The following is a 25,072-nucleotide window of genomic DNA, read 5'->3' on the forward strand; positions in this document are numbered from 1 at the left end:
AACTTTTGAGTCACTGTTGATAAATTTCTCAACTGATTTTAGACACATTTTTATCAATCTGAACACATTTCAGTAATTCAGCGTAAACTTTGCAGTTATGTTGGATCAGTTTGAGTGCATGAAGACTCGTGTTCACTCTTGCAGCCACCTTTCAACTTAATTTGGACAGATTTTGAGCCATTGTGGTCAATTTTCGGTTATTTTTGAACCACTTTTGAGTCATTCAGGACAATTTCCAAATAGTTTTAAACAGGTTTGAGACCATGAAGACGCTCAGACTCATTTTCAACTCAACTTGGACAATTGTTTGGCATTCTGGACACATTTTTTTTTAGCAATTTTGGACACATTTTTAACTCATTTTGGACACTTTTTGTGATTTTGGACAAATTGTAATTAATTTTGAGCTAGTTTTGATTAATTGTGGACAATTTTCAGTGCACAAAGATGCTTGTGTTCACTCTTGCAGCCAGTTTTCAACTTAATTTGGAAAAATTTTGAGCCATTTTAGACACATTTCAATTATTTTGGTCCGGTTTGGGCCATTGCAGACAAATGTTAAAATAAATTTTGGACACTTTTTTTGATTTTGGACAACTTTTAATTAATTTTGACTTAGTATTGATTAATTGTGGACAGTTTTCAGGTAATTTTAGACCAGTTACAGAGATGAAGACTCCTGTGTTCACTCTTGCAGCAGATATTCAAATCATTTTGGACAGTTTGAGGAAATTCTGAGACATCCTGGAGAAGTTTCAGCAGGTTTGAGTGCATAATGATTCTTGTCTTCACACGTGCAGCCAGTTTTAAAGTCATTTTGGACAATTTAGACACCAACATTACAGCATTCCGTCATTTTTTTGTCAATCTAATGTCTTTTACAGTGTAATAGTGGTGGATCACTCAGCCTGATATCACTGAAAAGCTTGAAATGTGTCCACATGGCATCCAGCATGTCCTTTAAAGCAGTGTGCTATTTATACTGCATCATGTCGCAGCACCGATTTAATTAACAGAAAATAAAAAGTCGACCGGTTTAAACATCGCTTTAGTCTGACTTTGCCTTCAGAGACGAGCTGCGTTTCATTTCTATTCAGATCGGAGGCAGCCAGTGCAAACGAGAAGCGAGGCGTAATAAAGCAGCACATAAGCCGGCGTCTAATTCCATTTAATTGGAGTACATTGAATCTGTGGCAGCGAGGAACATCAGAGGCTTTTCATTAAACAGCCACAGAGAGATCAGAGCGCAGACAAACAGAGACGACAACAGTTCTGCTGCTGGAAAACTTTAAAGAGTCAGCAGCTTCATGCTACACGTCTTCAGTCAATAAATCTGCCTGCATGACAGAAGGAGCTGCTGGACTTCATCGATTCAGTCTCAGCTTCTAATAGTTGATCTGAGTCTGGAGTGGGAGAATGTCAGGAGGAATTTTAATAATCAGCTCCTGTTAAAGGTTTCGATTCGCGAACCTGAAGTGCAAAAATGCAAAAATTTTCCACCCAGTTCTGGTTATTCATGCAATAAATTTGGGTTTATTTGCCCTTGAGGCCTTCAGACGTCTGTCAGTGCAGTGAAAGTGAATGTTTTTAAGCCAGCAGCTGCACAGACAGTCATCTGAAGCTACAGCAGCATCTCATTTTATTAGAATAAGAGGAAAAACATTTCACTGTGGGAGTTCTTCATAAAGTTCTGGTGACTCTGGATAATCCACAGCTCATTTTTGTGCATTAACATCTTCTAGCCTCATTACGCATAAACCGAAATATTTAAACCTTATTTTGACTGAATCAAAGCTGCAACAAATAAAGGCTGGAGGTATTTCAGTTTGTGTGTAATTAGCCAAGAATATAAATAATTTTCACTTGCCTCATGAGAAATATTGCACTTTTCCCACCACATTCTAATTATATGAGATTCAAATGTTCAAAAACGATCCAGACTTTGCTTCACAAACGATCACTTCATGTTTAAACATCACAAGCAAAATTTATTTTAGTAAACAGGTTAAATGAAACCCAGACTATCTGACATTTAGCAGCGTTTTATTCGTTTGCTGTTAAAACTAGAGACAGAAATAATAAAATGAGGGCAGATTTAATCTGATTCACAGTCAGATCTTTGAACCTAAAGGCAGCAGGAAGCTCAGAGCCAACATCCTCCTGATGAATAAAAGCAGCATCTCTGATGAACAGCTAGCCGCTAACGTTAGCAGCTGTTTTATGGTAGATATTAGTGTTTTTTATCCTGTGAGGCTGAAAATGAGGTTAATGAGGGCTGAAAAACAGAAACAATCACCTGAAAGAGGCTAAAGTCGTCCATAAAACCACAGGAACATTTTCTTTACATACTTTTGGGCTGAAAACACACCAAAGATGTTTGATTTCCTGGTTTTCTGTTTCCTGTAGCTGCTGCTGGCCCCGCCCCCTTCAGGAAGAAGACTGTGTGGGTGACTGACAGCAGGGAGGAAAACATTTCACTGAACGACTAAAGTCATTTTGGACTCCTTTTCAAGTCAATTTGGACAAATTTTTTGCCATTCTTGATTTTTTTGCAGTTTTGGACAAGTTTTCGGTCATTGCGGACACATTTTAACTCATTTTGGACACATTTTGATTAACTGTGGACAATTTAAGTCATTTTGGGCACGTTTAAACGCATGAGGACTCCTGTGTTCACTCATGCAGCCAGTTTACAACTCAGTTTGGAGAAATTGAGCCATTTTAGACACATTTCAATTATTTTGGACACATTTTGAGCCATGTGGACAAATTTTGAGCATTGGACAGGTTTTGAGTCATTGGAGACACATTTTGGACCCATTTTTGTAATTTTTCACACATTTGAATTAATTTTCAGCTAGTTCTGGTCATTCTGGGTAATTTAAAACATTTTGGACACTTTTCACTTTGGAAATGAATGAACGGAATGAAAACCTTTTGTTTGGACAAGATGTTGTCATTCTGAAGTTTCGGGTCATTTTGGACTAAATTTAAGTCATTTCAGTTATTCTGGACTAGCTTTGAGTCATTATGAACAAACTCAACTCATTTTAGTCATTCTGGTTAAATTCCAGTCAGTTGAGTCGTAGTTAGGTACGAAGAGTTTTAAAGCTGGGAGGAAAACTAGTCGTTTCACAGAAAACACCACAGGTTTCCACCAGATGAGACCTTTAACATGTCTGGACCCTGAGCTGATAACAGCCGTACAGGAACAGCCGTACAGGAACAGTCTTACAGGAACAGCCGTACAGGAACAGTCTTACAGGAACAGCCGTACACGAACAGCCGTACAGGAACAGCCGTACAGGAACAGTCTTACAGGAACAGCCGTACAGGAACAGCCGTACAGGAACAGTCTTACAGGAACAGCCGTACAGGAACAGTCTTACAGGAACAGCCGTACAGGAACAGCCGTACACGAACAGCCGTACAGGAACAGTCGTACAGGAACAGCCGTACACGAACAGTCGTACAAGAACAGCCGTACAGGAACAGTCGTAACCAAACAGCTGTACAGGAACAGTCGTACAGGAACAGCCGTACAGGAACAGCCGTACAGGAACAGCCGTACAGGAACAGCCGTACAGGAACAGCCGTACACGAACAGCCGTACACGAACAGCTGTACAGGAACAGTCGTAACCAAACAGCTGTACAGGAACAGTCGTACAGGAACAGCCGTACAGGAACAGCCGTACAGGAACAGCCGTACACGAACAGCCGTACACGAACAGCTGTACAGGAACAGTCGTACAGGAACAGCCGTACAGGAACAGTCGTAACCAAACAGCTGTACAGGAACAGTCTTACAGGAACAGCCGTACAGGAACAGTCTTACAGGAACAGCCGTACACGAACAGCCGTACAGGAACAGTCGTACAGGAACAGCCGTACACGAACAGTCGTACAGGAACAGTCTTACAGGAACAGCCGTACAGGAACAGCCGTACAGGAACAGTCTTACAGGAACAGCCGTACAGGAACAGTCTTACAGGAACAGCCGTACAGGAACAGCCGTACAGGAACAGCCGTACAGGAACAGCCGTACACGAACAGCCGTACAGGAACAGTCGTACAGGAACAGCCGTACACGAACAGCCGTACAAGAACAGCCGTACAGGAACAGTCGTACAAGAACAGCCGTACAGGAACAGTCGTAACCAAACAGCTGTACAGGAACAGTCGTACAGGAACAGCCGTACAGGAACAGCCGTACAGGAACAGCCGTACAGGAACAGCCGTACACGAACAGCCGTACACGAACAGCTGTACAGGAACAGTCGTAACCAAACAGCTGTACAGGAACAGTCGTACAGGAACAGCCGTACAGGAACAGCCGTACAGGAACAGCCGTACAGGAACAGCCGTACAGGAACAGCCGTACAGGAACAGTCGTAACCAAACAGCTGTACAGGAACAGTCTTACAGGAACAGCCGTACAGGAACAGTCAAACCCACAGAAGCGTCTGTCTGCTGTCATAAATCCCGTTAAAGGAATAAAGTGGTGACCTGGCGGTAAACATCACCTCCGGCTGTCAGACGTCTCCGATCCGTCGACCTTCAGTCCAGTGGGCCGTGAAGAAGCTGCAGAGTGTTTTAAAGTGCTGAGACGTTTCAGGACGACTTTACCTGGAAATGATGAAGACGGAGAAGCTTCATGTGTTTTATAGCGAGACGTTGCCGGATTGAAGAGTTTAAAGTGACAGTTCTGAGTCATTCTGGACACATTCTTAAGTCATTCTGAGCAGTCAGAGTGCATAAAGACTCCTGCTTTCACTCCTATAACTACTTTGGATGAATTGTCAGCTCAATTTGAACAAAAATTTATCTTGGACGTGTTTTTGTCATTCTAGACAATTTTTAAGTTCACTTGGATGCATTTTGATTGTTTTTCGTCACATTTTCAAGTTATTTTCTAAAACCTGTCTTGCAGACAGTTCTTGAGTTATCTTGGACTAAGTTTTAACTCAGTTTGGGCACATTTTGTCATTTTGGACTAATTTTAATTGGCTTTGTGTCATTGAGGACAACCTTTAGTTCTATTTGGACATTTTTCAGCTCCTTTTGTCCCATAGCTCCACATTAGCAGTGGAATGAGGAGTTTTTATGTCACATTGCCTCTGATATTATGGAACTCTTTTTCTGGAGTGTTTCTACACTGACTCATCGTTTTATGCTGATCTTTGTGAATGACTTTGCTGTAAAACGTGCTGCTTCTTTGCACGGATCGGTTTCCTGCGGATCATCTCAGGCTTTATTCAAAGCGACTGAGTGAATCTGCAGTAAAACGTCCCATCAGCAGCTTCAGAGCTGATGGTCAGTTACAGCTTAGAACAGTTTTATGTCCTGCAGCAGAAACAAGCAGAAGGAATATTTATTTTATATTTCAGTTCATCTTTTAGAAAGACGGATTCTGCAGAACAGTGATGATTTGAATGTGATGTCAGAAATGAACATTAATGCATCTAAAGCACATTGTGGTCAATTTTCAGGTCATTTTGTGCAAGTTTGAGGCCATGAGGACTGCTGTGTTCACTCCTGCAGACGGTTTTTGTAACTGTAGCACCCGAATGCAGCCACTCACTGAGGTGATCACCCCGAGAACGGTGGGTGCTCTGGTTCTTAAAGCTAAAGGAAACTACTATCAAAATAAAATGAGACCCAGAGAAGGTTTCTCTTTTTGGCCAAATTAACTAAAGAGAAGCCGGATTTAATACAACACAGACATATATACACAACCAATCTGCTGCTCCCACCCAGACACACACAACCAATCAACCAATCAAACAACAGCATGCAGCCAGAGTAAAACAGGCACCATAACCTGTAATAATTACCCCATTACCACCACATTTAGTCATTGCACTCATTTTTAAAATTCTTTTGGACACATTTTACTTCATTCCCAACTAGTTCTGAGTCATTCTGGATGAGTCAGAGTGCATGAACACTCTTGTGTTCACTCTTACAGACAGTTTTTGGTCACCTGGACAAATGTTAAACTCATTTTGAACAACTTTTGAGTCATTCTGGATATTTTAAGCCATTCTGGACCAGTGTCAGTGCACACAGACTCTGTTCACTCTTGTAGTCAGGAGGCGGCATGGCTCAGTGGGTAGAGTGGCCGTCTTGTAACTGGAAGGTTGCCGGTTCGATCCTCGGCCCGTTGACCTCATGTTGAGGTGTCCCTGAGTAAGACCCCTAACCCCTAATTGCTCCTGATGGGTTGTGGTTAGCGCCTTGCATGGCAGCTTCCACCATCAGTGTGTGAATGGGTAAATGTGATGTATCATCATGTAAAGCGCTATATAAATACAACCATTTTTAAATTTTAGACCAATTTTCCACTATTTCACAATTTTGGCCAAATGTTAATTAATTTTGAACTAATCTGTAGTCTCTGAGGACACTTTAAATCATTCTGGACCGTCTGAGAGCATCAGAGCTCTGAAAGAAGCTACAAAAAGAGACAGCGGAGCTAGAAAACAGAATCCTTTAGTCCCAGGACTGAGGTTCTCTGATGAACCAGAAGAAACAAACGGAGCAGCTTCTATTTCTGAAGCGGTGGAAGGCAGGACTTCATTTCCAGCCTCTGTCCCTCCATTAGCATCTCCAGGGACGAGATCCTCTCAGAAACCTGCTGCAATAACGACGTTTTAATAAACAGGAGAGGATGTGAGGACGTGCTGCTGCTGCCTCTGATACTGTAGAAGTTTGAGCTGGAGGTAAATAAAGCCTTTTATTGCCTCCACTCCTTCCACATAGACTCAGCTGTGTAATAAAGCTGCAGGATATCAGGGGATTGATAAGACGGCAGCAGCTCAGGAATACATCAGATGGAGCTTCTTTATATTCCTGCTCAGATGAAACTGATGAACAGTCTGCAGCCGATATTAGCGTATTTTTAGCTTCTGAAGGCCTCACATGAACAGAAAGTTTTGGGAGTTTTCAGTAGAAAATGTGGAGATAAAAGCAGCAAACCTGCTGTGATCAGATTATCTGAACATTTAAATGATGGAAAGGTGTGTTTTTATCAACAACACTTAAATTTACATCCAGCTTCAGACAAATTCTCATAAAATTATGTTCAACCAACAAACTGTTGAGTTAAAGGAACTAAATGTTCATCTGCAGATAAAATAGTTTTACTTCTTTAATAATTAGCTGCATAAAAACACTTTTTCCATTGATTGTTTTCTCTCTGATTGGATGCCCAGTCAGTTTATATATCTTTTATCCTTTTATCCTTTTATCCTGTAGCGTTTCCAGTATTCTCTGCTTTTGTTCTGTTTTGTTTCTTCTCCCTTTATTTTTTCATTTGTAATACATTAAAAAGTTCATCAAAACTTTCATGACAAAAAAATGATTGCGTCTAATTTAAACAGAGATAACTTCATGAAATTAGCTTGAAAACGTTTTTCTTCACCTTGTTTTTATCCACTGAACACATGTGGATGATCTGATTAAATATGACTTTTTAACGTCAGCGTTGTGTTTTCTACAAATAAATTCCAATTTTTCCAAACATGATCCGACCAGTAAACAGAGAAGTCAGACTTAGACTCCAGCTACAGAAATGATGAAGTTTAATCCAACAGATCAGCTGGAGATGAACTGAAATCTGAGTCATGTTCCTTTAAACATTCAAACATTAACAGAAAAGTTCATTAATAAAACATCTGTAATTGGACTAATTAATTTCTTCAAAGCTACGGAGTAAAGAAAAACATGAAAAAGATAAAAATGACAGAAGAACGTCTGAGTGGACCAAAATGATTTTTAAATGTTGGTGAACCAAAGAAAAAGTTAAATCATGCAGCCAGGCATTTAATTAAGGAACTGAAACAGGTTTCCTTACTTACTTCAGCTGAGTTCAGTCAACTTAATAAAATGATGTTCCACCAGCGAGCTTTATTGAGTTCTGAATATTAAGTTGATGCAACGTCATTATTTTAATTCAATTTTCAATTCAATTCAATTTTATTTATATAGCGTCAATTACAGTCAAATTGTCTGAAGACGCTTTACAGAACCCATATGCCTGACCCCCAGAGCAGCCCAAAGGAGACAGTGGCAGGAAAACACCCTTTAACAGGGAAGAAACCTGGAGCAGAACCCGGCTCTATAAACCATTTAACTCAACCATCAAAGAAACTTAGTAAATCAGAGTATTTTAAAAAAAATTTATTTTAATGCTTTAAAAATCATGCATTTAATTGAATGAATGACATTATGTTCAACAGGAATTAGGTTTTTCTTTACACGCTGTCTCAGCTTGAATTGAACACAATAATGCAAATAAATCAACTATTTTCCTTTTTATTTAGTTTGATTGTTAAGAACCAAGCATTTAATTAACTGATCTTTGGAATTATTTTATTTTAGTTCAGACAATTTCTGATGAAATTATGTTCAACAAACTATTTCAGCTGAGTTACAATTCAATTCAATTCAATTTTATTTATATAGCGTCAATTACAGTCAAATCGTCTCAAGACGCTTTACAGAACCCAAATGCCTGACCCCCAGAGCAAGCCCAAAGGAGACAGTGGCAGGAAAACACCCTTTTAACAGGGAAGAAACCTCGAGCAGAACCCGGCTCGAGGTTACAGGAATTAGCTTTTTTTTTTTTAAAAAAGGTATTATTATTATTACAAGTTACCTAAATTTAGTTTTAAATAAATAAATCCTGAAATTTGAGTTTAAATTTGACAAAATATAAAGTCATCAAAGTAATTTATTAATCCGATTTTACTTTTTACATTGATTTAAAAATGAATTTAATTAACTGGTCTTTGGAATTATTTTATTTTCATTTTGACAACTTCTGATGAAATTATGTTCAACCAACAAACTTTATTGAGTTACAGAAAGTTACAGAAATTATCTCAACTTAGATTTAGGCTTTAAATCAATGAAGACAGAAATCTGAGTTTAATTTCCACTAAATATGGAGTTAATTCTCATTATTATGTCAGCTTAAATCCACAGACTCTTTATCCTGCAGTTTCTCTCAGAGCTGAATTACTTTTCAGTTCTTCTCTGAACTGAACTCTGCTCTAAAACTTTGTCCTTTCAGCATCCAGCGTCTTTCTCCACTTTGTGTTTGTTCACCGCTTCTTTTACTCAAACTGAAGCTCTGTCAGTTTTATTTGTGTGAGCTGCAGAAAAATCACAGAAAAATTGCCCTGAAAGTGTTTTTCTCTGTCCTCTTATTACAGAAAAATCCTTTTAAGAGAGAAAAACATGTCAGGAAACACATCAGCCCTGCAGACATGAAGAAGACAGAAAGAACCACATTATTTCAACATCACCACAAAAGAGGTAAATATACCACAAAGAGACGCAAAACGTTCACTGAAAGATCAAAATTACCACAAAGACTCAAAGTCAACACACACAAATGGAAAACAATCACAAAGGAGGCAAAATTACCTCAAAAGACAAAAAAAATTAACACTGAAAGATTCAAAATTACCTGAAACAGACAAAAAATTACCTCAAAAAGAGACAAAATTACCTCAAACAGACAAAAAATTACCTCAAAAAGACAAAATTACCTCAAAAAGACAAAATTACCTCAAACAGACAAAAAATTACCTCAAAAAGACAAAATTACCTCAAAAAGACAAAATTACCTCAAACAGACAAAAAATTACCTCAAAAAGACAAAATTACCTCAAAAAGACAAAATTACCTCAAAAAGACAAAATTATCTCAAACAGACAGAAAACAAACAAACATAAAAATATGTAAAATCAGCACAAAAAGAGAAAAGAGTTCTTAATGTTTAGTTTGAAATGAGCGCTAATCTAGATAATTATTCATTTCACTTATTTTCACTATTTTATGTGACTGCTCTGAATCATGTCTTGGTCGTATCGGTTTTCTATATAAATAAAGTCTTATTATTGTTGTTATAAATGAGACGGTGGTGAATTAAACTGACTTGAAGGTGCTGCTTCCAGAGTTTCCTCCTGGAGATGTTCTCAGACGGAGCTCCTTCCAGCTTCAGGACGGTCTTCAGACTTCACAGGAACTCGTCTGTTGTCACCTGATGGTCGTTAACATGGAGGCGATAACGTTCTCTGGCATCGCCTTAAACTGCTGCTGCTTCATGAATATTTAACGGGGAGGACAGACGGAGCTCTCACTGACCTTGCAGGTAGAAGCTTGGAGGTGGAAGTGATGGCCGGTAGTCTGACGGCCTCCTGGAGGATGTGGAGGTGTGAGGCGTCTCAGCGTGTCGGGATGAAGGTCACTGGAAGCCGAAGCGTCTCATTTAAAGCCTTTGTGCTGCTTCCTGTTCGTCCAAACAGCTGCTTCTCTCTCAACAGTTTACCTCAACAGACCAGAAGATGTTTGTGTTCAGGCCTCCGTCCAACACAACCTGCAGCTTAGTCCCTGGAAGATCACAGTTTAGACCACAGTTAAATATCTGATAGTTTAAATATGTTAGAGAATAAATATCTGTTAGTTTAAATATCTGTCAGAGAATAAATATCTGTTATCTGAGCCCTTCTATCGTCCTTGTTGTCCTAAATATCCAGAACCATCAGAGATCTTCCCTCCACACGTTGTTAGGATGACAGAGAGACAAAATCCCCACAAACAGTGTGCAGGATGACACCAAATGATCCAAATCACCACAAAAATGAGTGAATATACCACAGAAAGACACAAAATCACCGCATAAAGAGGTAAATATAGCACACAAAGAGACAAAACTTCCAGTGAAAGATGCAAAATTACCACAAACAGGTTTAGGGTGACGCCAAATGATCCTAAAATCAGTACAAAAAATGGAACATCACCACAGAAAGACACAGTTTTCTTAACTCTTTATTTTAGCAGGTAAGATCAGCTGAGAACAATTTCTCATTTTCAATGATGACCCAGCATTGTAGGCCCCAGCAGGAAATAATAACCCCAAAAGTTCCAAAATCAACACAAAAATAGATGAAAATACTAAAGAAATACACAAAATCTCCACAGAAAGATGCAAAAATAACCACAAAAAGAGACAAAATGGCAAATAAACACAAAATACACCAGAAAAAGACACAAAATCTCCACAGAAAGATGCAAAATGTACCACAAAGAGACAAAATCACCCCAAAAGATGCAAAATCAGCACAAAAAGACGCAAAATTACAACAAAAAGACCTAAAATCAGCACAAAAAGACGCAAAATTACAACAAAAAGACCTAAAATCAGCACAAAAAGACATAAAATCTCCACTACAAGAAGCAAAATCAGCCCCAACAACATCTGGTTCTTCATCTCCAGCAACTTCATCAATGATCAGAGAGAGGTGACTCCACATTTATTACTTTTTAATGGACTTTTTCAGAACTTCATCAGTCCAGCAGACAGAACCATGACATTTAGGAGGAGAATCACATCTGAGTTCTGATAAAAACTGACACTATAATAATTATAAAATGGCCCAAATCACCCCAAAAGACTCAAAGCTACCCTTAAAAATTCAAATGTGCCACAAAAACACTCAAAATATCACAAAAAGGATCAAAATTACAACAAAACAGGTAAAACTGTGACAAAAACTCAAATTTGGCACAAAAAACTTGAAAAATTTCCCCAAAAGAGCCAAAATTAAGTAAGTAAAGTTTATTTATATAGCACCTTTCACAGATAAAAATGACAAAGTGCTTTACAGTCAAAGAAAAAGTAAATAGGAGATAAAAATACATAAAAATAAGCTCCTGTGATATAAAGCCACATTCCTCATAAAATCACACATAATGTCACTGTTTGGACAAGTTTGAATAAACTTGGGACAATTTAGTGTAATTCTGGAAACCTTTGTCATTTACAACAGTTTTTTTTTAGCCATTTCTGAGAAATTCTGAGAACTGTAAGACTATTTTAGTGTAGCTGTGGTCCTTGAAGTCCATAGAGGTGGCTCCACATTTGTCACTTATTAATGGACTCTTTCCATCATTTCTGAGCAGAACCGTGACGTTCAGGAGGAGAAACATCTGAGTTCTGGGAAAAACTGAAACTAAATAAGTGAAAATAACTGGAAAGTCACCACAAAGAGACCAAATTCCACAAAAAGTCCCAAAATTACCACAAAGAAACAGGAAATCTGTACAAATGCAGCCAAACTGACTGTTTCTCCAAACTGTGGTTAAAATCTGTAAAATCTGATGTTTTATTGGAGCCAAACCCAGAATGAGCATCAACAGCAGCAGAAGTTCAGCAGAAACCAGGAGATATTTTCCATATTTCAGGTCTAAAAATCCTCTCAGGAGCAGCAGAGTGAGTTTTCATCTAAACCTGATGTCCAGGAACGTTCCAGGTGGTAGAAATGAGCCTGACTCTGCTGTGAAGACGTTTCCAGATGATTCTAACAGCTGGAATCAAACATGAGAACATGTGTGGCTTTAAGGCGGCTGATCTTCTACCAGCAGATGTTCTCCTCCAGCTGTTCCTCCACCCAACGTTCACATCCAACAACAGTCTGATGATCAGGTCCATCAGGTGGTTTGTTCAGCTCTGGAACATCACAAATGTTCTCATCTTCTTTATCTGCTCTGTTCCACTCTGACTGAGACCTTCTCTGGTAGAATCTTTACTTCACCATCATAAATACAAATGATGGGAAACATCTTCTGAGTGAACGTGTGGTTGAAGGTGTGGATGAGAGTTTCAGTGTCAGCATCAGAGAACGACAGCGTTCCTCTGGTAAAGTCCAGATTCACTCTGATCCTCTGGAGCTTCTTCTGCACTGAGAGATCAGTGGGGGAAGCTGGAGGTGACCGTGCTAAGTATTTATCTATACAGAACCTTATTCTCCATGATCCAGACCATATGCCTCCCTTCCTCTGGGCAGACTCTTCTACCACACCCAGTGACCAGTCTTTACTGTCTCCAACCTCCACATTCCAGCTGTGAGTTCCTGAGTTGAAGCCTTCAGAGCTCAGAACAAAGCAGTAACCAGAAAACCTCTCTGGATTATCAGGAAGCTTCTGATAACCTCCTCGTCTCACACTGGTCAGATCTTCAGACAGGATGAGTTCTGGATGTGCAGTGTTTGGGTCCAGAATGAGAGGAGTGTAGGAGACCACGTCCTTCATGTTGTTCCAGATGTTGAAGCTCAGGTTGCCCACATGTTTGGCCTGGTCTATGAGAGCTCCTGAGAGCAGCTGTGGATCCTCCAGCAGGAGGCAGCGCTGGACTCTTTCCACTGCAGCCTTGTAGTTTAGCAGGAATGAGACGTCTTCAGCTCTCAGCTGCTCCTCTGTGGCTCTGACTGTGTCTGAAAGATCTGCTATCTCTCTGCTCAGAGCCTCCATCTTCTCCTTCATCCTCCCAGTCTTCTGCTCCTCTTCCTCCCTCAGTGCAGCCATCCTGGCCTCCTCTTCCTCTCTCAGAAACTGGTGAAGCTTCTCAAACTGCTCCTTGATCTGCCTCTCTGTGTGTCGGGCCTGGACCTTAATGTGTTCTGCTGTTTGATCAAACTCCACTTTAAGTCCTTCAGAAACCTTCAGCTTCTCCTTTAAGGGCTCCAGAGTTTCCTGAAGGTCCTTCCTGTGTTGTGGAGCTGCTTCATCGATGGGTCTGAACCTGTGGTTGGAGTGTTTTTCTGAATCTCTGCAGACGAGACACACTGGCTGCTGATGGTCCAGACAGAAGAGTCTGAGTTTCTCAGAGTGGAAACTGCAGAGAGACTCTGAAGATCTCTGAGCTCTCTGCTGCCGGAACGACTCACACAGATTCTTTAGAACCAGGTTACGAGGTGGATGTTCTTTAGAAGATCTTCTCTTACAAACTGGACAGTCGTGTGTTGGTTTCTGCCTCCACCAGGTCTTCAGACATTCTCTACAGAAGCTGTGGCTACACGACAGAAGAACAGGATCTGTGAAGACCTCATGGCAGACCGGACAGCAGAGATCCTCCTCTGATCTGGAAGCCATTTGTTCTGAGTGAAGCTGGAAACACAGCAGAGTCCAGTGAGTCACTGCGTTCTCTGGAAGCTGCTGTGACTCTGAGTGGTGTTTGTGCTCAGACTCACCTTCAGTGTTTGTCTGGAAGCAGCAGAGTTGTAGCTGGACTCAGTCTGAGGACGCTGAAGCTCCGTCTGATCGTCTCTTTACTCAGGAAGCATCACAAACTGCTTCCTGTTTGTGTGAAGGGTTGTTTCAGGCTTTGACACGTCAGCAGGCAGCAGCAGGTAGTTACAAAGGTCTAAGTTCAGCTTTAACACCTCTGCATGAAGGAGGGACTTTAATCAGTAAACAGAGCTCTAAACTGCCCTGAAGTTTCAAGTTAACGGCTGTTAACGGGACCTTGAAGGCAGCACAGAGACCTAGCAGGAGCTGGAGTGGAGGGTTGATGTCCACCTCCAGGATGGAGAAAGTTCAGCATGTTAACGTGGTTAATAAACACGATGTGAAATCTTCCTGATCAGGTGATTAGAATGACATCAGGCATTTTATTTCATTTGACACTGGAATAAATTTGTACAAATGTTCTAACAGCAGCTGACTGTTTCTTGAAAATCTGGTTAAAAGCTCTAAAATTTGGTGTTTCATTTTAGCTAAAGCCCAGAATTACTAGAAAAAGGCAATATTACCTCATAAAGAGGTAAATAAACTACAGAAAGAATGAGCCAACCCACTCTCTAAACTGTTGGCTGCTGCTTATCATGGAGCTCTTAGATTTATAACAGCCTGTAGACCTTTCACTGCACTTTGTACTCTCTGGTTAACTGGTCATCACTGTCCACGCCCAGACTTCTCCACTGGTATCACTTCATTTACTCGTCCATCCTTGGTCTGCTGCCCACATATTTGTCCTCTTTCATGTCATGTAAACGCTTCAGTCATCGTCTGTGTTCCCAGGACTTCGTGACTTTCATCGTCCCCTCACATGCTTTTTCTTCCTCTGCTCCCTCAGCCTGGAACTCACTACAGCAGACTCTGAATCTGACCCACTGACCCCCCTGGAAAACTGCAAACGTTTTTTAAACACGAAGGAAATCCCATCTTTTAGGACTTGTTCATGCTCTTAGTGTTTCTACATTTAGCTTCACTGCTCGGCGCTTTGCACATTCATTTTAATGTCTATGTTGTGTTTTTATGACCCTGTTTGTCTGGAACCTAGTGTTATATTGTGTTCTTATATTGTCTATTGTAGGTCCTTTGATGCTGTTTATCAGTAACTCAGTCAGAGGCGTCACTAGGTTTTAAGAACGGGGGGGGGGGCTTAGCCCCCAGGAGATGCACAGGATGTGAGCGAACGTTTAATTTTACAGCTAACAAAAACTGAGAAATTGCTTTTCCACATTAAGATTTAGATTTACTCAGAGATACTTTACTGTGTACATGTTTTACACCACAGTGTCCATGACTTTTGCTCACAACACAATAACTCAGAGCTGTCAACTTGTGACCAGACCTCAGAGTGAGATTTGGTTTGTGCAGGATGCTGATGGGGGGTGTGGGGGTCCTCCCCCAGAAAATGTTGAAAATTAGTGATCCTATTTCCTGCATTCTGGTATATTTTATGAGCATTTTGTTAAAATCTTATTATAGAGGGAAAAAACAAAACAAAACATTGAGCTAAAAAAAAAAAGGCAAAAAAAAAACCTGCAACAGCAGGCAGTATTGAAAATGGTTCTTCATGTAAAATATGGATGAAAGTTCTGTGGCTGGATGAGCTCAACACATTTCAGCATTTTCCATAAATATCTGCAGAACTGAAATAACTCCAGCAACCACTTTAACATTTGTCTTGGAGGATTTTAATGAACAACAGCTTCAGTTTGACCACATCAGCAACTAAACAATAAAAAGTGCTTAAGCACAAACAAAACATCTTTATAACTTAAATTATCTATTCACGGAACAGAATTACAATCAGACACTGAACTCTGTCCCACAGGAGCAGAGTGACATGGACTAAACCAGGACTAAATGAATGAATAACTTATTAACGAGGCCCAAAATAAATAATAAAGACTGTCAACTCAGAATAAATGGCACAATTGTAAACAGGAACAGGAAAAGAACAGGGAAAAATGATTTTTTGTGAGCCATGTTGTACTCCCTGGTGGCCGTTTTTGAAGCCTTGATGATCTCTGGGGGGGGGGGTTCCCATTTATTGCATGGCTCCAAACCAGCCATTTTAATGTTCATAATAGAGGAGAGTGTTCCCTCTAGAGCCACAGTGCTCCTGGTCTTAGTCTTCTTTAATCCAACCAGTGAAAACAGTCATATTAGGTCCAAAACTAGCAAAATTATTTATGTCATATATTTGGCTTATATAGCTCTCTCTTGGCTATCTCCACTTTCCAATCATTACTCAAATACAGTGCCTTGTGAAAGTATTCGGCCCCCTTGAACTTTTCAACCTTTCACCACATTTCAGGCTTCAAACATGAAGATATAAAATTCTAATTTTTTGTCAAGAATCAACAACAATTGGGACACAATCATGAAGTGGAACAAAATTTATTGGATATTTTAAACTTTTTTAACAAATAAAAACCTGAAAAGTGGGGCGTCCAATATTATTCGGCCCCCTTTGCATTAATACTTTGTAGCGCCACCTTTTGCTGCAATTACAGCTGCAAGTCTCTTGGGGTATGTCTCTATCAGTTTTGCACATCCAGAGACTGAAATTCTTGCCCATTCTTCCTTGTAAAACAGCTGGAGCTCAGTGAGGTTGGATGGAGAGCGTTTGTGAACAGCAGTCTTCAGCTCTGCCCACAGATTCTGGATTGGATTCAGGTCTGGACTTTGACTTGGCCATTCTAACACCTGAATACGTTTATTTGTGAACCATTCCATTGTAGATTTGGCTTTATGTTTTGGATCATTGTCCTGTTGGAAGATAAATCTCCATCCCAGTCTCAGGTCTTTTGCAGACTCCAACAGGTTTTCTTCCAGAATGCTCCTGTATTTGGCTCCATTCATCTTCCCATCAATTTGAACCATCTTCCCTGTCCCTGCTGAAGAAAAGCAGGCCCAAACCATGAGGCTGCCACCACCATGTTTGACAGTGGGGATGGTGTGTTCAGGGTGATGAGCTGTGTTGCTTTTACGCCAAACATATCATTTTGCATTGTGGCCAAAAAGTTGGATTTTGGTTTCATCTGACCAGAGCACCTTCTTCCACATGTTTGCTGTGTCTCCCAGGTGGCTTGTGGCAAACTTCAAACCAGACTTTTTATGGATATCTTTGAGAAATGGCTTTCTTCTTGCCACTCTTCCATAAAGGCCAGATTTGTGCAGTGTACGACTGATTGTTGTCCTATGGACAGACTCCCACCTCAGCTGTAGACCTCTGCAGTTCATCCAGAGTGATCATGGGCCTCTTGGCTGCATCTCTGATCAGTCTTCTCCTTGTTGGAGGTGAAAGTTTAGAGGGACGGCCGGGTCTTGGTAGATCTGCAGTGGTCTGATACTCCTTCCATTTCAATATGATTGCTTGCACAGTGCTCCTTGAGATGTTTAAAGCTTGGGAAATCTTTTTGTATCCAAATCCGGCTTTAAACTTCTCCACAACAGTATCTGGGACCTGCCTGGTGTGTTCCTTGGTCTTCATGATGCTCTCTGCACTTTAAACAGAACCCTGAGACTATCACAGAGCAGGTGCATTTATACGGAGACTTGATTACACACAGGTGGATTCTATTTATCATCATCAGTCATTTAGGACAACATTGGATCATTCAGAGATCCTCACTGAACTTCTGGAGTGAGTTTGCTGCACTGAAAGTAAAGGGGCTGAATAATATTGGACGCCCCACTTTTCAGGTTTTTATTTGATAAAAAAGTTTAAAATATCCAATAAATTTCATTCCACTTCACGATTGTGTCCCAATTGTTGTTGATTCTTGACAAAAAATTAAAATTTTATATCTTTATGTTTGAAGCCTGAAATGTGGCGAAAGGTTGAAAAGTTCAAGGGGGCCGAATACTTTCACAAGGAACTGTAAATAAAAGCTCAAGTTAAATAAGTCTTATATGGTGCACCTGGACTGAAATGTTTCATATTTCATATTCATATCAAGTTCCATAAAAATCCAAGACTGTCTGCATCACAAATGACTCTCTCCTGTAAAATCCTTCAGACTCACCTTTCCAGTAGAGATTTCTCCCCTCTCACTCTCTCTGCTCCTCTGCCCTGACTCCTACAGGTCAATAGGGGTGGAGTGATTATTATCATTATTATTATTATTATTATTATTATTATCATTATTATCATCATTATTCACATAATCATACGTGAATGAGCTCAGCTCCTGTTTCACTGTGTGTGTCTGATGCTGGAGCTGATGCTCCAGAAGGAAGTCACCCCAAAGATAGTATATGGTTAAAAAAAAAAAAGAGTGCACACCCAACTCTATGAACAACCAGAACCTTCACAGTGCATTTCAGACTAACTAGCTAGCTAAGTAGCAGCGTTCTTTTAGAGCTGAAATGTCACTTTTGACCACAGAACAACAAAGTTAAGACGTGCACAGAAATACAGCAGCATCTCACACTGCCTCCTTTACAGGGGGCTCTGTCCTACAGAGTGAACAAGCCAGGTTTTTATTTGTCAAACAGGGAGCATTTGGTTCATTAATTACATGGGACTTTCTGCTGTTAGCTGGAGGGCTGGAGCTAACTTATTGTTACTATCAGCAGTGATGAATACTTACTCTCCTGAAAACATTTCGTATATCCATTCTTGTTCACGTTCTCCTCATGCTGCTCTCCTCCGTTCTGTGTGCTCCTCCCGGTAAACACATCCTGGAGGTACCAGCAGCCGAGGTTGGAGGGAAAACGTGGACTGGATTTCAGTGATGTGGGCGTGCTCCATATGAACAAGTGGAATGGACTGGACAACGACGCACTGACTCGGACTCTCTGCCTTCCACTATGAAGTGAAGAGAAACTAAGATTTATGATCGTATCTAAGTTAAAAATGACTGGTTATGTGATTATGTATTTAAACTCATATTCTGGTGACATTATATGGAACTTTTTGGCACTTTTTTGTAAAAAAAAAAACCAAAAACAACTTTTTAAAAAAATAAATTAACAAAATTATTTAGGGGGGGCTTAAGAATATATTAGGGGGGCTGAAGCCTCCCTAAAATAGGCCTAGTGACGCCACTGAACTCAGTGTTGTCTTGTGTTATTTAAGAACAGGTCTCTCCTGGGAATGAGACTTGGTGTCTCAATGAGATTACCTGTTTAAATAAAGGCTAAATATAAAAAAGAGACAAAACCTCCACTGAAAGATGCAAAATTACCACAAAAGATACAAAATAACCATAGAAAGACACATATACACCCCAAAAGTTGCAAAATTACCACAAAAAAGGGCCAAGATCACCACAAAAACAAATGAGTAAACCACAGAAAGACCCAAAATCTGCACTAAAAGAAGCAAAATGCCCAGAAAGACGCTCAATCATCACAAAAACTCCAAAATTACCACAAAAATCACATAAATTTATCACAACATGGTCCCAAACCACCACAAACATGGGTGAATATACCACAAAAAGACCCAAAATCTCCACTAAAAGATGCACAATTACCACGTTGAAATTACCCCAAAAAGGGTCCAAACTACCACAAAATGACCCCAAATCACCACATAAGGATTAAATATGCCACAAGAAGACACAAAATCTCCACTAAAAGATGCAAAATCACTCCCACAAACCACTGGGTTCTTCATCTCCAGTAACTTCATCAATGATCAGAGTTCTACCTTCATGCTGGGAGTATTTCCAGATATTACGTCCTGCCGGTGGCGCTAAGGGGTATGGGGCAGGAAACAATACAAGAAACCAAGGTGTAAAATGGAAGACTAAAATTGTAACTTTAATAATTAATAAAGTAGGTAATACAACAAAAGGTGTCCCAAAAGGGTAAATACAAATGATACAAATGATATTTAACAAACAATAAAAGTAACTAATTAAATAACAAAAATAAGGATTTAACTAAGTCAACTAATTTAACTCAAATTTAGCTTCTTTAACCATATACAACAAAGGCTCAAGAAAACTAAACAAAACAAGTGTCTCAACTGAAATACAAGTCACAAAATAAACAAGGCTAGCCAGGGTGATAGAACAAAACGGGGAGACACAGCACAAACGAGGGACTGGGCCAAATGAGCCCAGCCCCCGAGCAGCTGGAAACAGTTCAAATTTAAGGGGCGTGTCAGAACCAGGTGGCCACAGATGATTGGCTGAGGGCACAGGTGGAGAAGCCAACCGCAGGACTGAACCGAGGCAAGAACTCAGGGACCAACCAGGACCGGAGGGAGGAGCCACAACATTTCGCAGGGTCCACAGCGTCACCAATCACACACAAGTCTCCAAGCAGCATATTTGCATACAAAATTAGACAAAGTAAAGCAGAGGAGCACGAGAGGCGGCGTTACCAACAAGGGCCAAGCTGAGCCCGTAACACCAGAGTTCCAGGTCCATGAGATCCATAGAGGTGAAAGTAGAGGTAAGTCTGCTCTAGAACTTTGGCCAGTTGTTGGTAGGTCTGCTCTAGAACTTTGTCCAGTTGTTGGTAGGTCTACTCTAGAACTTTCTCCAGTTGTCGGTAGGTCTACTCTAGAACTTTCTCCAGTTGTCGGTAGGTCTACTCTAGAACTTTCTCCAGTTGTCGGTAGGTCTACTCTAGAACTTTCTTCAGTTGTCGGTAGGTCTACTCTAGAACTTTCTCCAGTTGTTGGTAGGTCTAGTCTAGAACTTTCTCCAGTTGTCGGTAGGTCTACTTTAGAACTTTCTCCAGTTGTCGGTAGGTCTACTTTAGAACTTTCTCCAGTTGTCGGTAGGTCTAGTCTAGAACTTTCTCCAGGTGTTGGTAGGTCTAGTCTAGAACTTTCTCCAGGTGTTGGTAGGTCTACTTTAGAACTTTCTCCAGTTGTTGGTAGGTCTAGTCTAGAACTTTCTCCAGTTGTCGGTAGGTCTACTCTAGAACTTTCTTCAGTTGTCGGTAGGTCTACTCTAGAACTTTCTCCAGTTGTTGGTAGGTCTAGTCTAGAACTTTCTCCAGGTGTTGGTAGGTCTGCTCTAGAACTTTGTCCAGTTGTTGGTAGGTCTACTCTAGAACTTTCTCCAGTTGTCGGTAGGTCTACTCTAGAACTTTCTTCAGTTGTCGGTAGGTCTACTCTAGAACTTTCTCCAGTTGTTGGTAGGTCTAGTCTAGAACTTTCTCCAGTTGTCGGTAGGTCTACTTTAGAACTTTCTCCAGTTGTTGGTAGGTCTACTCTAGAACTTTCTCCAGTTGTCGGTAGGTCTAGTCTAGAACTTTCTCCAGGTGTTGGTAGGTCTAGTCTAGAACTTTCTCCAGGTGTTGGTAGGTCTACTTTAGAACTTTCTCCAGTTGTTGGTAGGTCTAGTCTAGAACTTTCTCCAGTTGTTGGTAGGTCTAGTCTAGAACTTTCTCCAGTTGTTGGTAGGTCTAGTCTAGAACTTTCTCCAGGTGTCGGTAGGTCTACTTTAGAACTTTCTCCAGTTGTTGGTAGGTCTACTTTAGAACTTTCTCCAGTTGTTGGTAGGTCTAGTCCAGAACTTTCTCCAGGTGTTGGTAGGTCTAGTCTAGAACTTTCTCCAGTTGTCGGTAGGTCTAGTCTAGAACTTTCTCCAGGTGTTGGTAGGTCTAGTCTAGAACTTTCTCCAGGTGTTGGTAGGTCTACTCTAGAACTTTCTCCAGTTGTCGGTAGGTCTACTCTAGAACTTTCTCCAGGTGTTGGTAGGTCTAGTCTAGAACTTTCTCCAGTTGTCGGTAGGTCTAGTCTAGAACTTTCTCCAGGTGTTGGTAGGTCTAGTCTAGAACTTTCTCCAGGTGTTGGTAGGTCTACTCTAGAACTTTCTCCAGTTGTCGGTAGGTCTACTCTAGAACTTTGGCCAGTTGTTGGTAGGTCTACTCTAGAACTTTCTCCAGTTGTCGGTAGGTCTACTCTAGAACTTTCTCCAGGTGTTGGTAGGTCTACTCTAGAACTTTCTCCAGTTGTCGGTAGGTCTAGTCCAGAACTTTCTCCAGGTGTTGGTAGGTCTAGTCTAGAACTTTCTCCAGTTGTCGGTAGGTCTAGTCTAGAACTTTCTCCAGGTGTTGGTAGGTCTAGTCTAGAACTTTCTCCAGGTGTTGGTAGGTCTACTCTAGAACTTTCTCCAGTTGTCGGTAGGTCTACTCTAGAACTTTGGCCAGTTGTTGGTAGGTCTGCTCTAGAACTTTGTCCAGTTGTCGGTAGGTCTACTCTAGAACTTTCTCCAGGTGTTGGTAGGTCTAGTCTAGAACTTTCTCCAGTTGTCGGTAGGTCTACTCTAGAACTTTCTCCAGGTGTTGGTAGGTCTCGTCTAGAACTTTCTCCAGTTGTCGGTAGGTCTACTCTAGAACTTTGGCCAGTTGTTGGTAGGTCTGCTCTAGAACTTTGTCCAGTTGTCGGTAGGTCTACTCTAGAACTTTCTCCAGGTGTTGGTAGGTCTAGTCTAGAACTTTCTCCAGTTGTCGGTAGGTCTACTCTAGAACTTTCTCCAGGTGTTGGTAGGTCTAGTCTAGAACTTTCTCCAGCTGTCGGTAGGTCTACTCTAGAGCTTTCTCCAGGTGTTGGTAGGTCTAGTCTAGAACTTTCTCCAGTTGTCGGTAGATCTACTCTAGAGCTTTCTCCAGGCGACGTTCTCCTTTCCTGCTTCCAGTCTTTAAGTTTAATCTCACTTAGAACATTCCAGGTCCTTGAAGTCCATAGAGGTGGATCCAGATTTATCACTTTTTAATGGACTTTTTCAGAACTTCATCAGTCCAGCAGTTAGAAACATGACGATTAGGAGGAGAAACATCTGAAAAACTGACACTAAACAAACAAAAACATCTAAAAAAGCTGGACAATCACCACAAAAGGAGTCAAAACTACCTTGAAAGGTTCAAATATGACAGGAATGACGCCCAAAATCACCACAAAAAGAAACCAAACTGCCAAAAAGACTCAAAATCACCACAAAAAGACACAAAATTTCCACTGAAAGATGCAATATGACCAAAAAGGGCCAAAACAACCACAAATGGAAACAAAATCCTCACAAAAAGAGCCACAACTAGCACAAAACCCTGAGAGCACCGCAAAAATAGGTGAATGTACCACAAAAAGACACAAAATCTCCAGTAAAAGATGCAAAATTACCACAAAAAGTTAAAATTACCCCAAAAAGAGTCCAAACTACCACAAAATGCCCCCAAATCACCACAAAAAGAGGTAAATATATCACAAAAAGACACAGAATAAGCACAAAAAGAGGTGGATGGTTCTTTTTTAGAGATGAATGCTCATTTCCACAGTTTTTACAGTTTTTGAATGTTCCAGAATTTTACTGATTTCTAAATATTTATTGTGCATTTTAATATATTTTTTATTTTTATTTGCAGAAATCTGTTCCACTAGAAACTGAATTTGAAATTAATTTTAGTTCCATATTTACTTTTCAAATTCTAATTTCTAAAGGAGTTAATGAATTTATTTCAATTCTAATAAAATATGAAATAAAGAGTTATCTGCAAATGAGTGGGACTGCACAGTGCCATAGTGGTTAGCACTTTGGCCTTGCAGCAAGAAGATCCCCGGTTCAAATCCCGGCCTGGGATCTTTCTGCATGGAGTTTGCATGTTCTCCCTGTGCATGCGTGGGTTTTCTCCGGGTACTCCGGCTTCCTCCCACAGTCCAAAAACATGCTGAGGTTAATTGAGTACTCTAAATTGTCCGTAGGTGTGAATGTGAGTGTGATTGTGTGTCTGTATATGTAGCCCTGTGACAGACTGGTGACCTGTCCAGGGTGTCCCCTGCCTTCAGTCAGCTGGGATAGACTCCAGCACCCCCCATGACCCTAGTGAGGATAAAGCGGTGTATAGAGGGTGGATGGATGGATGGATGTAAATGAGTGAAACAGCCCCTAGAGGCCGCTACGTGTAACTGCAGTGAGAGAGGAAACCAGCTGAGGTTCATTAATTAATTATCGATGAGAATCAGAGTCAGTTCAGGTTTAGTGGGACTAAGGGGCCGTTTATACGAGGACCATCCTAACAGAAAATGCAAAAGTAGCGTCCTGTCATTTCACGTTTAGACGAGCGGTTTTGAAGGAAATCTGCGTATATATGGTGACTCTATAGTGAGTGGAATTCGATTGGATATGCATGCCAGGCAGCTGGGTGGCGCTGTGATAAAACTCCGCCATGTCTACGTACATGTGTACTGTCTCCCTTTTTGGATCTCCGCCGCGGTAAATGTTCATGAATGGAATCTGTACAGATTCTGTACGTTTGTTGGTACGACTCCTGTAGTGTACATAGAGCTGCCAGAGTTGCTTGAAGGTACGAAGGATGGAAATAATCGCACATCTTTGTTCACGTCCTTGTACCGGCCGGCAAACCAAAGCACCGGCGCACGTATGCGACGTAATCACGTACGCGACGTGGTCAGAGCTCGGCAAAGTTTTGCGTTTTGCTGTTTAGACGGAAACGTAACGGCGGAGCGTTTTCTACTTTTCCACTCTGGATGCCGGTTTCAAATGTTTGCGTTTTTAAGCCCCCAAAACGCCGTCCTCGTATAAACGGTAGGGCGTTTTGTTGAAATATTTTGACGTTTTTTTCCTGCAAGCGTCCTCGTGTAAACGGCCCCTAAAACTAACCTGTGAGGACTAAAACTGGACTCTTTACCTGCAGAAAACCGTTTGATTTCAGCAGCATTTAAAGGAAACTCACCAAACCTGCAGAGGAGCGTTTCTCACCTGAATGATGTCACTTCCTGCTGCTGCTTCCTGCTCTTCTGCTGTTTTTACTGCTTCTGTTGTGTTCCTGAGCTTCCAGAGATCAGATTTTATGTCTTTTTGTGGTATATCTTCATAGTTTTGTGCTGTTTTGTGGTATGTTTACATAGTTTTGTGATATTTTGGTTTCTTTCTGTTGTAATTTTTGTCCTTTTTGTGATGATTTTGTGTTTCTTTGTGGTAATTCTGGCCCATTTTGTGGACATTTTGTCTATTTTTGTGGTAAATTCACTTGTTATTGTGGTAATTTTGCACCTTTTT

General features: G+C 40.7%; 1 protein-coding gene and 1 long non-coding RNA gene across 5 annotated transcripts; one reads left to right on the forward strand and one right to left on the reverse strand.

The window, feature by feature from the left end:
* Nucleotides 1-10,019: 10,019 nt before the first annotated feature.
* LOC127534368 (nuclear factor 7, brain-like) lies at nucleotides 10,020-18,776 on the reverse strand. Of its 3 annotated transcripts, XM_051949388.1 has the most exons (4): nucleotides 18,680-18,774; nucleotides 18,113-18,166; nucleotides 14,042-14,369; nucleotides 12,552-13,958 (listed from the first exon to the last, which is right to left on the reverse strand). In XM_051949388.1, exon 4 carries the CDS (start codon nucleotides 13,941-13,943, stop codon nucleotides 12,552-12,554), a length of 1,392 nt encoding a protein of 463 aa, XP_051805348.1. In that variant the 5' UTR covers nucleotides 13,944-13,958; nucleotides 14,042-14,369; nucleotides 18,113-18,166; nucleotides 18,680-18,774. The 3 variants fall into 3 exon arrangements, 2 of the variants coding, with proteins under 2 accessions (XP_051805348.1, XP_051805349.1); XR_007942472.1 differs by lacking the exons at nucleotides 12,552-13,958; nucleotides 14,042-14,369 and adding an exon at nucleotides 10,020-10,403; XM_051949389.1 differs by lacking the exon at nucleotides 18,113-18,166 and having other exon boundaries at nucleotides 12,552-14,369; nucleotides 18,680-18,776.
* A 1,772-nt stretch (nucleotides 18,777-20,548) lies between these two features.
* Nucleotides 20,549-22,604, forward strand: LOC127534383 (uncharacterized). Of its 2 annotated transcripts, XR_007942494.1 has the most exons (4): nucleotides 20,549-20,664; nucleotides 21,688-21,753; nucleotides 21,919-22,040; nucleotides 22,569-22,604. It is a non-coding gene; the product is annotated as an uncharacterized LOC127534383 (long non-coding RNA). The 2 variants fall into 2 exon arrangements; XR_007942495.1 differs by lacking the exon at nucleotides 21,688-21,753.
* The last annotated feature ends 2,468 nt before the right edge of the window (nucleotides 22,605-25,072 follow it).

This window comes from Acanthochromis polyacanthus, chromosome 6, assembly GCF_021347895.1.
Source record: "Acanthochromis polyacanthus isolate Apoly-LR-REF ecotype Palm Island chromosome 6, KAUST_Apoly_ChrSc, whole genome shotgun sequence".
Classification (NCBI taxonomy): domain Eukaryota; kingdom Metazoa; phylum Chordata; class Actinopteri; family Pomacentridae; genus Acanthochromis; species Acanthochromis polyacanthus.

Coding starts and splice junctions, on each gene's coding strand:
- LOC127534368 (XM_051949389.1), bottom strand. CDS start 13,943: ATGGCTTCCAGATCAGAGGAGGATCTCTGCTGTCCGGTCTGCCATGAG.